Source organism: Sander lucioperca, chromosome 7 (assembly GCF_008315115.2).
Source record: "Sander lucioperca isolate FBNREF2018 chromosome 7, SLUC_FBN_1.2, whole genome shotgun sequence".
NCBI lineage: Eukaryota > Metazoa > Chordata > Actinopteri > Perciformes > Percidae > Sander > Sander lucioperca.
Window position 1 is genome coordinate 10,936,057 of NC_050179.1, and position 13,573 is coordinate 10,949,629.

At 39.3% G+C, this 13,573-nt stretch overlaps 1 protein-coding gene across 2 annotated transcripts; it reads right to left on the reverse strand.

The window, feature by feature from the left end:
* Nucleotides 1-11,743: 11,743 nt before the first annotated feature.
* c7h15orf61 (chromosome 7 C15orf61 homolog) lies at nt 11,744-13,276 on the reverse strand. Of its 2 annotated transcripts, none has more exons than XM_031283315.2 (3): nt 13,213-13,276; nt 12,431-12,781; nt 11,744-12,311 (listed from the first exon to the last, which is right to left on the reverse strand). In XM_031283315.2, exons 2-3 carry the CDS (start codon nt 12,771-12,773, stop codon nt 12,184-12,186), a joined length of 471 nt encoding a protein of 156 aa, XP_031139175.1. In that variant the 5' UTR covers nt 12,774-12,781; nt 13,213-13,276; the 3' UTR covers nt 11,744-12,183. The 2 variants fall into 2 exon arrangements, with proteins under 2 accessions (XP_031139175.1, XP_031139174.1); XM_031283314.2 differs by having other exon boundaries at nt 13,180-13,239.
* Nucleotides 13,277-13,573: the final 297 nt, after the last annotated feature.

Below are 13,573 nucleotides of genomic sequence, written 5' to 3' on the forward strand. Positions count from 1 at the left end.
GCAGCAAAAGCAGTGGCAGTTATGAATGTACTTTGTCTTTTCGATGAAGGAAGATAATACGAGCAGATAAAACATGGCCATTTTCCAGCATTCTATGGTTATATTTGCACGACTTATCAAGTCACAAGAAAATCTGTCAATGATTCAAGTGTAAAAAAATGACAAAGTGCATGTACTTCAAGTACCGCTTTGCTAATTTGTATCTTAAATCCTATTTTAATGTATGACAATGCTGGTTAAATTAAAAGATAATATTTCCCAATGAAAAAGTCATCACATGGAGCTTTAATTAAATGAAATGCAGGACTATTATTCCCATTTCACTAAGATATTACTTGTGTGAAGGGTTTGAGTACCTCCTCCACTAACAGTCAGACATGTAGCACGTTTACATGCATTTACAATATGATGGCCACAGTAAAGCCATTTTGATTTTCTAGAGTGAGAGGCAATAAAATGTAATTACAACATGTTTTACTATTGACTTCAAGATGGAGTCGCAACAGCTAAAGCAATTTCATGCTGCCTGTAAAAACGGCATCCAACGGGAAGGAAAGGCAGAGTCATGGTTGAGTGGCAGAGGAGAGAGAGCGAGGCATTGATAGCCCTCTATGGGCTATCCATAGACCAGACCAGACACACGCACTGTATACCTAAACTAGACAAATCTATTTCAGACACATATTAGATAAATATTTATATACCATAAACTGTATCAATAAATCCCTTGGGGAAGGGAAGCTATTCCACAGCATGTCAATAACTGATTTCACCAGCAGATAATCATTTTTCTCTCAATGGTGGAGCTTGATATGACGTCGATACATGCTGTCAGAGTTCATTTTGGCTGTAGCAGTTAGAGAGAGCGTCACTGAGAGGATATGGCACCCTTCTATTCAGGTTCATCGATTGGGAGGCAGTGTGTTAGTGGGGGGAGAGGAGCTGGCTGTCATGTCTTATGTTGTGTGCTGTATTAAGCTGCAGGGAGACTTTGTGCCGTGTAGACGGTCTGTAGCTCCATTTGACCGCAGTGTTACAGGGGACACAGGGGAGTCAGGCCTTTTAATTGTCTCATCGAGACTTGGCTGCATACAAGTAGCTGTGATACACAGGAGGGGGAGAGCAGAAGAGGGTTCATGGGTCTGAAATGGCAAATGAACAACACTGCTCTGATACGATGAACATCTACAATCAGTCAGGATAAAGATCTCACCCTTGGCGGCATGAAAGGGGGAAGTGAGCAGCTCTCAGGAAAAATCAATACGGAACCGCTCATTTTGGAGGGACATGTGTGTCACAGTCAATAGGAGTTAATAGGCTGGGTTGTTCAGTGAAGACAGGCAGCTTGGGAGAGCAGCCCACTCTGACAGCTTAATACATACTGAATGGCAAGCTGGCTGCATGTAACAGTCACTATGGACACATCAAGTGTGGAATGGAGCCTGATGGGCGCAGGCAAAAGTTAATTATAGAATGGAGCTGAAGGTCTTACGCACAGAAGTACAAAATTACCCATCCAGTAATCAGAACAGACACATGCAGCTGACCCACAGTATGGACGTACACACGGCACACGTTTGTTCTCTATTATTAACAATGACTGTGATATACACTGTGGAGGGAAGTATGTTTAAAGCTGCCCTTCTGATTGATGTTTCAAAGCATGACCTGCATCACACTGTGTGGATGACTGAGATGACTCTACATGAACAATTCAATGTGTGTTTCGGTGCACACATGAGGGAACAACGGCAACAGATAACAGATAAATACTATCTTGTGCTCACCTGAGGGCTTCCCCACAGCATCATGTGTAGATCTCTTCCCTGCTCTAATTAATCAGCGTTGTACCAACAGGCTCATCACAGGTTAATTGGCTCAGAGGATGGGCGAGGGACCTTGTGGCAAAACAAACAGAAGCACATTTTTACAGGCTTTTGTAACATATTTTGTCTTCAATTGAACGAGATCCAGATCAGCCAAACACAGGGAAATGGCTAATAATAACTTAATTAATTGGGGTCTGCGGGTCACACCGTTTGGTTCCATAAAGAAGGATTCTCCTCTTAATTAGCACCCATTAAGACCTAATTTGGATTATTGTCATCTCTTAATTTTATCCAGCTAATTAATAACGAATCACCATTTCAGTATAAAGTAAAGTTCAAATTATCTGCTACATTATTATTTTACAATTGACAGGACAACTGCAAGTCATGGATTAATTTAAAAAAAAAGATAAACATTAAAGAAGCTACTCTAAACCATTACTACCCAGTTGAGTTCTTGGTAAATAATGTCTGTGAGGACAATCATCACGAGAATAAATACTGTTTAGGATTAAATGTTGCGAAATATCAAGCTCAGTTTTATCCTGTTAGTAATGGTTAGGACTCAGATGGAAAAGGAAAGGTGAGGCAGTCACACTGTACTGAGAAAGAGTGAGAAAAGAAATAAAAGGGTCTTGGCTCCAATTGACATTTCAATAAGTGGAACAGAGCGTTAGCAATCCATTCCCAACTTTTCTGAAACAATTATTGAGATGGTACCTCCAGGCGTTGTATGTTCCTGGTCCCCGGAGTCCTGCGGGCTGAAACAGTAATTGACTAAATTGTGGAACACATCGGGGCCATTTACAAATTTGCCAAAAATGAATCGTTTAAAATGAAATGAGGGTGGCTCTCAAATTAGCAAGGAGTATGATTGAGATGTGGCTCTGGGAATTAAGAAACATGATTTAGAGCTCTGCAGAAAGGAGCATCTGTGAATAGTCCAGTATTACTCACCACCCTGCTCTGACTCGTATTTAAATATCAGTGGTTTAACAGATGTTCAGTAAAACACCACAATTCATATTTAAATGTTCAATAGTGTGTTATACTGTAAATAGACAGATAGAGAGACAGATTAATATAGATTGTATATATATATATAGTCTATCAATGTACATATTATACATACATTGAAATGTTTGTGAGTTTTTATATGTGCACACAGTACAGTATGTACTGTGTGTATATATATATATACTGTATATATATATAAGTAAAAACGTTTCTCATTTCTCGTGCATGTTTTTTTTTATATTTCATTGTTTCGTGACCTACCAAAATGTAATTTAGTCCTATACTCATGACATCAAATGTGTGACTGACTAGAGATCAAAGTGAAAAACAAAACAAAACAGAAACTGCCGAGCTATAACACTGAGCCACTAAAACTGTAAAGAAATGTTAACATTCAACCACAAAGTACATTGTATTGTAAGATCAGGTGACTTCAGGCTTGAGTGGAGTAATTTGAGCTCATGGAAAATGTTCTTTAGCTAAAAATAATAATTTTTCCAAAAGCCCTGTGATAAATCATATGACACAAATCTCATTGGTTTAAAACTATTGTGCTGCAAGGTGTTTGGGAAAGTGATCTTAGCTACATTTTACAAGGTGTACTCATTTCTGAAAAACACCAGCAAATTACTCTGACTGTTAAGGGCCTGACAGTTGTGATTGATTGTTGTGCAGACACTGTGTTGATTGTTGCCTGTTGTGCCATTCCTGTGGCTCCCAGCAGCCACTGCTTTCATCTCACCCGGGCTAAACTCTTCCAACCAGTGATGAGTAATTACTAAGTTCATTAGCCACGCTAGTGGCCTAGAGATTTATTAAAACAAGATTTGTCATCAACTCTCTCCACTGCTTTTGAATATCCTGACTGCATCTGGCATTCAAGTAGGCAATTATTACCTTCTCTATATAATATGTAATTTCTTACAGGTGAAACAGCCAAAATAGGAAGATAGGAAGACAGTAAAGGTTGAACTGAAAATGCTCTGAAACGGTGTTTGGTGTCAGAGGTCCTTGAAAATAACACTATTCATTTGGAATTATTTAGTCTGATCACACAAAGGGTAGTGCAAAAATACTCTGACATCTGGACAACTCATTTTCAAATGTGTATGTAATCCCTATAAACCGTGAACTGGCAAGATCTAATTTTAACATTTACAGGACATGTTATAGTGTTTTAGCAAATTTTCTCTCCTGTTGTAATGTGGATGAATGAATCATTAGTGGGGCTGTAACAAACAATTATTTTTCTTAGCGGTTATTCAATTGACAAATCAGTTGAAAGATATTCAATCTAAAATTATGTAAAACACAGGAAAGCAACAAATCCTTGCATTTTAGAAGCTGGAACCAGTTGCTTCTGCATTAATAATTAATTTTGTTTTTATTGATAATGAGAAACTTTTCTCACATTTTTCTTAGAGAAGCTACGATACATCTGTATGATGGCTTGTTAGATCAATATTGTCCATTACAAACGTGAACAGTGGGATGGATAATGACAGCCACGTGCAATCAAATCGGATTTAAAATATTTGGTAAAAATGTATGTGACAGTACATGTGACAGTGAAAGCATTCATAAGGACCATTACATAAACCTACAGTCAGACATGTTCAGGCACCAGCTGCAGCCTGCTGGACACGAGTGAAGGACGGATTTGTGGTTTTTGTGACTTCACGGCATTTCTGAGAAAAACACAAATAAAAACTACAACCAGATACAATCATTTTAATAAATACCATGGGATCCAAGTTCAAGTTTCTTTCTCCTATTAGGATCGGGGTTAGGGGGGTCCAGAATCCCATCACCACCTCTTTTCAGTGAAGTTATTTCTGAAATACCAGAATGAAAGAAAAGCAAATACCACCTCAGTCAAGACAAAATTACACAAACCATCCTTCAACAAGAAACCTTTCCTCCACAGCTGGTGGAAGTGAAAGAGCCACAAGCTATATTAGTGCAATGTCCAAGTAATTTCTCTTTAATAGGAAAATAGTTACTTATTGATCTGCACTTTGTAAAGCCTTCCAGCACTACTCCAATCCCCACAGCTGTCAAAACCATGGAAATACACTCTGTTCCTTTGCGATTTGATGCCACCTGGATTCTCATTACTGGCACATTTCCAATGTTAATTACCTTCAACATAACATCATGTCCCTCAAAAAGAGTCTCGTACAGGCCAATAGCGTCCCACTAGAGGACAGCGGGGGGTAAGAGTGATAGGTCAAGTGCGGAGATACCGTGCTTTGCCTGTCTAGAGCTTGTGCTGAATCTGTGCACCACTGAGTCTGGCCATTAGGCTGCATGATGGGCTTTTCTTTTCCAAACCATTTCCCATGGTCAAAATAGCATAAAAACACAATTTTGGTTCAATAGCAAAGACTTTAACTGAATAATCACATGGGTGAAACTGTAACTATTACAGAGGCACCTCTGGGATAACCATACATAACAGGGGTGTCAAAAACACTGTAGGTTTTCTGGAGGGCAAAGTGTTTAAAGTGTATGCTGTTGGCTCTTGCTCCAACATCTGCTTTTAATTACTCAATTAGTGCAATCATTTAGTCTCCTTGACATTCATCCAAATGGCAAATCATAGCCGGAAGTTGTTCTGTTTAAACGGAGCGTTAAGAAGAGTCATGAAAAATGCATACACAATAATGTATATGGATACTTAACTAATTGAACCAATTAAAGGGAGGGAACTGGTTTGAGTGAGAACAGCGCCAGCATCGCCCTCCGGGAAGAAGTTTTGACACCTCTGATCTACAGCCTCCCCTCTCCCTATTCACAGACCTGGGCCTGAGGTCATATTTCAGCAGACAAAAGGTTTTTGACTTCAGTCACACAGATTGAAGGCTCAGACAAGCCACTATACTACAAAGTTATAGTATATCCAGATTTGTGTGGTAGTCAGAACACTGAATCTGTCCTCAGAAACTGGAGAAAAACATTTTCACAATTCATGATGGCATATACAAATTTAATGTCTCTCTTCATCTCTTCGTCGAGAGATCCCAAACTGTGACATGCACATTAAACTATAATCCTTTCTTTCTTTGTACTTCAGGAGATTTTGTTTGCGCTTCAAGTATCATAGCTAGACTCCTCTCTCAGATGTGGTGTATATGTATATTTCAGCACAGACATACCAACAGATCAACCTGAGGGTTAAATTAATATCTGCTCGGTTTAAGACGAGCTAACTTATCCCCTCCCAAAGTTAAACCACTGCACCCCCCCCCCCCCACCCCCCAACACAAAAAAAGAATGATTGTACCCCTGCGGTGGTGATTTCCTGCATGCTATGGATGCATAAATAAACATAGGCATAAATACACAGAGGACACTGACTGGGACTAGCTGGCCAAGTGGGGCAGCTGTTATTAAAAGGGCTATTTATCACTGTCACCCCTCTCAGGTTCCATCCCTCTCTGCCCTACAGCGATGTCACTAGGCCGCAAAGGAACAATGTGGCTCATCCAACCAAACCTACCCCCCCTTCTGGGGGAAGGGCTGGGTGACTCAGTGGACACACACACACACACACACACACACACACACACACACACACACACACACACACACACACACCTGCCTATATATGTATATTGTTTGCATAAACTGGGTTCGACTTCTCGTTTGATGACTTGGCTGAAACAAACACAAAAACAAGAACCTCGCTCCTTTCGATTTCCGTCAAATATCTGCAACACAGCTACACCACACACAACGTTTATTTTCCGCTCTGTTACTTTATTGATTGTAACCACAATTATCCACTTTTCTGAAGCACCGCATTAAGTGAATTCCCCTTTTGTTGGACAATAAGTACAGAAGGTTGGCTAAGTCATGCTATTCCTCAGCCTAAGGGGACAGTCTACTTCTCCAGCACCCTCATCATCATTAGCAAGCCCAGATAAAAACACACCTCAATTAGTCCACCTCTGCTGGGGGAGGCAGACGCTTCCAACTGACCCATGCCATAACTTCACTTACAGCAGCTCTTGCCATGTCCAGACTGAGGGCAAAAGATTATTGAACAATCACATATTGCTTAAAGGTTTCAGCATTCAAAGGGAGTCTTTAATTAAATCCCTACATTTTCAGTCTGTGTCTTGCAGTAAAAATGGGAAAATAGTGTATGTATACAAAAGATAAGAAAAGGTAGAGAACTGTAGCCTTGGACAGTACATACAATGCACCATCAGCATGTTATACTGTAGAAATGCAGCCAGCGAGGCTCTGAAGGACTTTGCAAGAACCTCTTGCTACTAGTGTTTACTTTCACATTGGCTTAAATACATAATATTTAACAAAGTTACGTTAGAAAGTAGATACATTATTGAGCAGAACATGTAGAGTACATTATATTAGGGATGCAACAGTTATTTTCATTTTCATATTTTCATTATCGATAAACCTGATTACTTTTTAGAATCCTTAATTAATCGTTTTGAAAAAAACTGTGAAAAAATCAAATCACAACTTCCCAGAGCCCCAGGTGACATCTTCAAATGTCTCGTTTTGTCTGACCAAAAGTCCAAAAGCCAAAAGTATTCCATTTATGATATATGACAAAGAGAAGCAGAAAATGTTCCCATTTGAGGACCTGGAAGCAGAGAAATTGTAACATTTTGTCACTATTTTTGCTCAACAAATGACTGAAATAATTCCTCACTTATCAAAATAGTTGCAAATTAATTTTTTTGTCAATTGATTAATCGTTTCAGCTCTACATTATGTAGTTTATTTGGAAGTTCTTGTCTACATCTACTGAGCACCAACCAGCTTTTTAATTCAGAACTCCCTCCCTTTCTTTCATCTAAGCACTAGCGGACTACACCACCTATAAACCTCTCACACACAGCAATCCACTCAAGATTAATGAAGTGCTTACTTAACCAATTTAAACCCTTAATTCCTATTAATTCAACATAATAGCCACCCTCTCTGCCAGAGTTAACAACACTAAAGCAGAAATGTACAAATCGCTGCAGGCCAGAAAGAGTCAACCCAGCAAATTCCATATTCTTTGATAAATATGTAACAGTATGTATATCACTGTTAAAATGCATAACCCTCGTGTAAGACCCCTATCAAGTCTGCTTTACACCTGTATTACATTTCTCCCTCAATCAGCAGCTTTTCTGAGACACTGGCCTCCCACGAGGAGCAGAAACCATTACAAGGGACTGCAGCTCATTTGCAGAAAGATTGGAGATCACGCTGCATCAAAAAGTATGTGAAGCATTTCTGAGGACAAAAATTGATTTATTCCATTTATTCCATTTCTATGTTTGTATGCAGCATCAGTATCAGTGTATTTAATGTAAATCTGCAGTCTGGCATTGAGTTGCTGTGTAGGCTACTGCTTATTGTGCAAGTAAAAAGCAGGGCAATCAAATAACACAAGGGGCCTGCTGTGGTGCAAAATGAATGTACATGCAGTATTTTTTATACAAGATATTTTATATTAAACTGAATGATAAAACATATATGCAATGTAACAAATTATATCATGCAAACAAAACCATGCATTATGCCCTTTTCTGATCCACTGATGCCGCTTGTTTAAGCTACAAAGACATTAGGCTGTTCTTTGGTGAAATAAAAGACATACGCAAATAAATAAATATTTCTGAACATTTCAATTTTGACTTAGGAAAAACAGATCAAGCAGAGCCCGTGGCTAGAGGAGCCTGACTGCATGCTGGTGGGGGGTAAAAGACAGCCTGGGGGGTGTGGAGGGCGTCTGTTTTTTAATGAGCTGAAACTTTAAATACTGCATAATATATAATAAAAATGGATAGTTCATTTAACTCTCCCGATAAGTTGTGGAAAAACTATTAAAATCCATTACTCTCTTAATGTCAACAGAGTAAGCATTGAGTATGAATGAAGTGAACATGATGCCACCATGAACAAGAAAGAAAAACAAAACAATAATCAACTTGATCTTGAAGAAAAAACGGATTTGGGGATAAAGTTAAGTGCACATGCTTAAGGGCATCAACTAAACACAGTGAAAGCAATGACAATGATATATTAAACTATATAACTTTGGATCCACTCTAAGAATACAACATTAGCATGTTTATTACACTTTAAAGAATATAAAGAACCTTGATGAAATTGTTCAGAATTTGTATTTACTGCAAATTAGTCCTAATGTCAGCTGGGAGTGGTCTTGAACTAGGGTGGCCAGAATAGATGACTGACAGACATTTTAGCCACCCACTGACAGTAGCTTTGGCAATGCTGATTGGCACAGCAGGCACCCAACACACATACAAAACACATATATAACTTGTCATGAAGATAAAAAAGAGGGGGGTGTAAAATAAGAGAGTTATGGTGTCCTTGTCATCCCTTGGGTGAAGAAATACACCATAATAGATTTTTAACAGCTTCAGTACGCTATCACCCCTCCAAAAGAAAAAGAAGTGATTCAAGTGTCAATGAGAAAAGGTCAGCAATTATTAACTACTGAAAAGACAATCATTTTTATGTTTCTCACGGTGCTTAAGTATTTCTCTTTCAAAGCTAATATAAAGTGTGCATATGTCTGCAACTGGAGAGGTTTCTAGTTGAAAAGTCATGAGCTTTTATGTTTCCGTTGTCACATTATAATTCAAAAAGTGCCATTTCACTGCAAATATTGTGACAATGTTGGCTGACACCTCTGCATTAAGATGTAATTCCAAGTGTGATCCTTATACTGATCTGAGTGATGGCTCTGGTACCCCTGCTGCTCCTGGAGCAAGCGCGGAGACGGTGCTGGTGGCCAATCCAGAGGCTTAATAATGATAACCTCGCCAGTATTAGCTGCAGGGGTTGTTCTCACAATAATTGTTTCTGCCAAGCCATATATCTATATGACAAAGAAAAACCTGCTGTGACTTCCCTGCTAAATAATTGATTTATAAATCGGCTGCATCAACTATTTCAAAAAGATGAACATGGTTTGTGCATTTTTTTTGCACTGAATAAACTGAGAACTTATTAGCTAATTAGAAGATGATTACAAGTCTCTGCAAGTTGATTAGCAATTTCACCTTTGAACATTAACAATTTACAGCAACACCACACTCCATTTCAGCTCTTGTTTTGCTTTACTTACCTAAATTCTAAGTATTTAAAGATTTCACCTTGACAAAACTTATTACCAGCTTCAGCATGCAATTAAATTTGCCAAATAGACATTCATTCTTTGTTCATTACCACATTAGATGTGTTGGGTAATTTAGACACTTCAATACAGGACAAGACTACCACAGCTATTAAAAGGCATCAATCTCGCACCAAATGCTGATATATTTGGTTAATTTACAGCAGGTCATTTGCAGTCCAGATACCCTAGACCTGCACTGGTGGTGACTGAGGTTCGATGTGTAATGCTAAGCCTCCGCTGGCGCTGAAGTGGTGCCCTCCCCTGCAGTTTAGAGTGACTCAAAGGTGAAGTCCTGAAAACAAATACAATGTACTCACACGCTCCACAGTTTAGATTTCACTGACTCGCATCATCCTGTAATAGCCGCACACAAAGCTGCAGTCAGTTGCAAACCCATGCAATTGTGTCTGGCTGTACGGTGGTATCAATGCAGCTTGTGGGTCAAAGGGTCAATGAGTAATTAAGACATGGTTGCCTGAGCATTCCCCATGCACACTTTCAGTGCTGATGAAAGGTTGGAAATGAAAGCAGGGGGTTTTAAGTGCAGCCTGATACTATGGATCACATTTCCATAAGTGTGTCTAAATGTTCCTTGTTCAAGGCAATTAGTATGATTAAAAGACAGTATGGTGTCATCACGCTGTTTAAGAGGATTTTGCACATGAATTCTGCATGAGGTTCGGACATTTCTTTACACAAAAAAGTTTACATTGCTTAGAATTTTAAAAAAAGAAGCTAATTACTGTACATCCAGGAACCTTAAATATTGGTTTAATATCTCAACCAGTAATTAGTGCGCTTGCTTCAGCAGAGAAAAGCAGTTCTCTTTCTTTTCTTTTTGGGTGGGGGGGGGGTGTTAGTGTAAGTGTTGGTTAGGCCTGCAAACAAACAAATGCAGATGCCCATCTTAAGATCATGAGGAATGAACATTCAATGATATATTTTTATATTAAATGTAATTACCCTGTAAATTGTTCTTCCATAGGACGAGCAAGTTTTACAAAACAGGACGCTCATGAAGAGGTGGTGCACCATGAACATCATATAAGCCAATATCACAGCCTTCAAGTCAAAAGGTGCATTGATTTACATGTACAACAAGAAATTATTCGTTGTTTCATTGTTGCTAAAAATGAAGAGGCCAAGGCCAGAAAATTGAGGTCACAGATAAATGCTATTAGTAGGAGATGCTGAGGAGTGAAGAAATCAATATGGCAGTTTGTCAACCTGCCTCTCGGAGGGAGCAGGACTGCAGCAGAGGCAAGTGTGTCCTGTCAGCAAAGCACATTACCAGAAATCAAAGGCCAGTGGCGGCCCGAAGGAAGGGATGTAGATGTCTCTATACAAAGGCCACACTTTGGTAATTAAAACCTATTTTATCAGACCTGTCTGGTCAATGCTTTTTCTCTAACACTATTGACTATCTGTTGCATGCAGAGTGATCACTAATTTACCTTTAAATAAATGAGCCGGGGTTATTTAAATTCCCGCATTTGTCCCATAAAATCAAGCAAAAGACATGGCAGTGTCAAATAAATGGTGCCACTTGGTATCACTTATGTGAATTAATAATACTTCTTAAGACTTGGGCTTTGAAGGAAATTACTTATTTACAATGACATTTTTTTCAAGACTTCATCTTGAGAAGCTGGCTTACCCTTATGCCCCACCCAGGTGTTAAGTCCGTGTGGCATGAAAACCATTACATACACTTTAATATTTGTTGCAATAATATACTTTTACAATGTATTGACTCTGAAGACATGCACTGGAGGCTGGTAGGCCCAAAACATTCACAAACATTGCTGTGAAAACATCCAGGAAAAGGTGTAGGGTCAAACAGTCTATTCTCCGAGAAATCCTAAACTTTTCATTATACTTTAATGGAAAGTTAGCTTTCTGAACAAACACTGTCCGTATTGTGTGTCAGTGTAATAACATGCATAACTGACTCCTTCACTGCAACTTTTAAATCTTAAATAATTAAACACAAATTAACCTGTGCAGTCAGACAATAGGAGCAGGAGTGACACAATTTTGCACTTTTGTCAATAGGTCCACTACAACATCACCTGGGGAACTGTAATAAATAGGCTACAGCAGTTGGCAGACAAGAGCCTCTTGCAAACACACTCAAAATAGTGTTTTGTTCAAGGTTTAATACTGTGCGCCTTCTTCTTCTTTGTAAGCGAAATAGACTGTGACAGGTCCAACACTTGTCTGCACTGTTTCTGCAGCTCCTACCACCATCCAGCAACCAATGCCATAGGCCAAACAAGGGATCCCTGCAATAAAAGGGTTGACAGTGAGTGAGTACACAGTGATTATGTAGTATCTGCAGTGTTTAAAAATAAACTATAATTTGTATTTTATATAAGGTAGAGCATTAAATATATTTACTGACCCAGATTAAGAACTTTCAACATGGTGAAAAATGTGTCCTCAAAGTCCAGGTTTTGTGGAGGCGTTTTGGTACAGTGGTATTTTATAAAGGGGAAGCAGCCTGTTCTCAGTATTTGGTAGTTGGATCCCTGGACTCTCCAATTAAAGTTGGACAGTCCGAACTGGTCATTGTGAACGGAGCTGTAGCGGACACAGTATGAAGTCCACGGCGGGAGTTTGCGCTGCAGCAGGTGGCAGGTCAACACCTCTGAGGCAGCTGGCCGCGGGCCTGTCCTGCCAAATGTGCTCGGAAACAGGGCGATCTTTAAAAAGGTGCTGTGTATCTTCCTAAAAACCTCCTTCATGACTTATCCTAAAAGTAGCATTATTCAGATCATTTTGTGTTGGATCACCTGGGCCGCATGTAAATTACTCAGACAGAGCTCTGACTACTACCCATAGATGAAATGTACCGACACTTTAAATCAGCTGATGTACAACACCAAAACATGCGGTATCAACTGACCCGTCCTTCAAAGCAGCGGGAAAAGGACACATGGGACCGTTTAATGTTACATGAGCAACTAACGTGAGCTAAGGTTAGCAAACAAGACAGTCCCTGTTTGTGAACTAAATAAAAAGTTATTCTGCGGAAGATATTTCGCTACACAGAGCAACACGTTCGGATACACATGCTGAACACACACATACGGTTTATTTTAACCGGCTAAGAGACCTGTGAAGAAAGCAGCTCTCTGACTGAGCGCTTACGTGCTGTGTAGTGTTTGCTGAGTTTGCTCTGACCTGGTTCTCCTGCTAAAGTCGTCCGGTTGGAAACGCAGCGCTGTGCAGTTGTTCCTCTTCAACACAATTTGTGGCTACGACCGTATGTTCACCGGATATTAGTCATGTGTGAAGTGACGGCCTTTCAGCTCGCACTATACTCACACCCTGCCACCCTATAAAACAACAAAGGTTAAATTTAATTTAACCTTAAGTTCTATCGTTTATAATTTTACAAATGATTTACAACAGTCCATGTGTGAGTGTAATGAATGACTTGTAATGAATGACTTGTTGCTGAAATATCCTTTTTTTCCCCACGTTATTAGTTTTCTGTCTTCATTTTATATTTACTTTTTATTTTATTTATCAAGATAAGTAT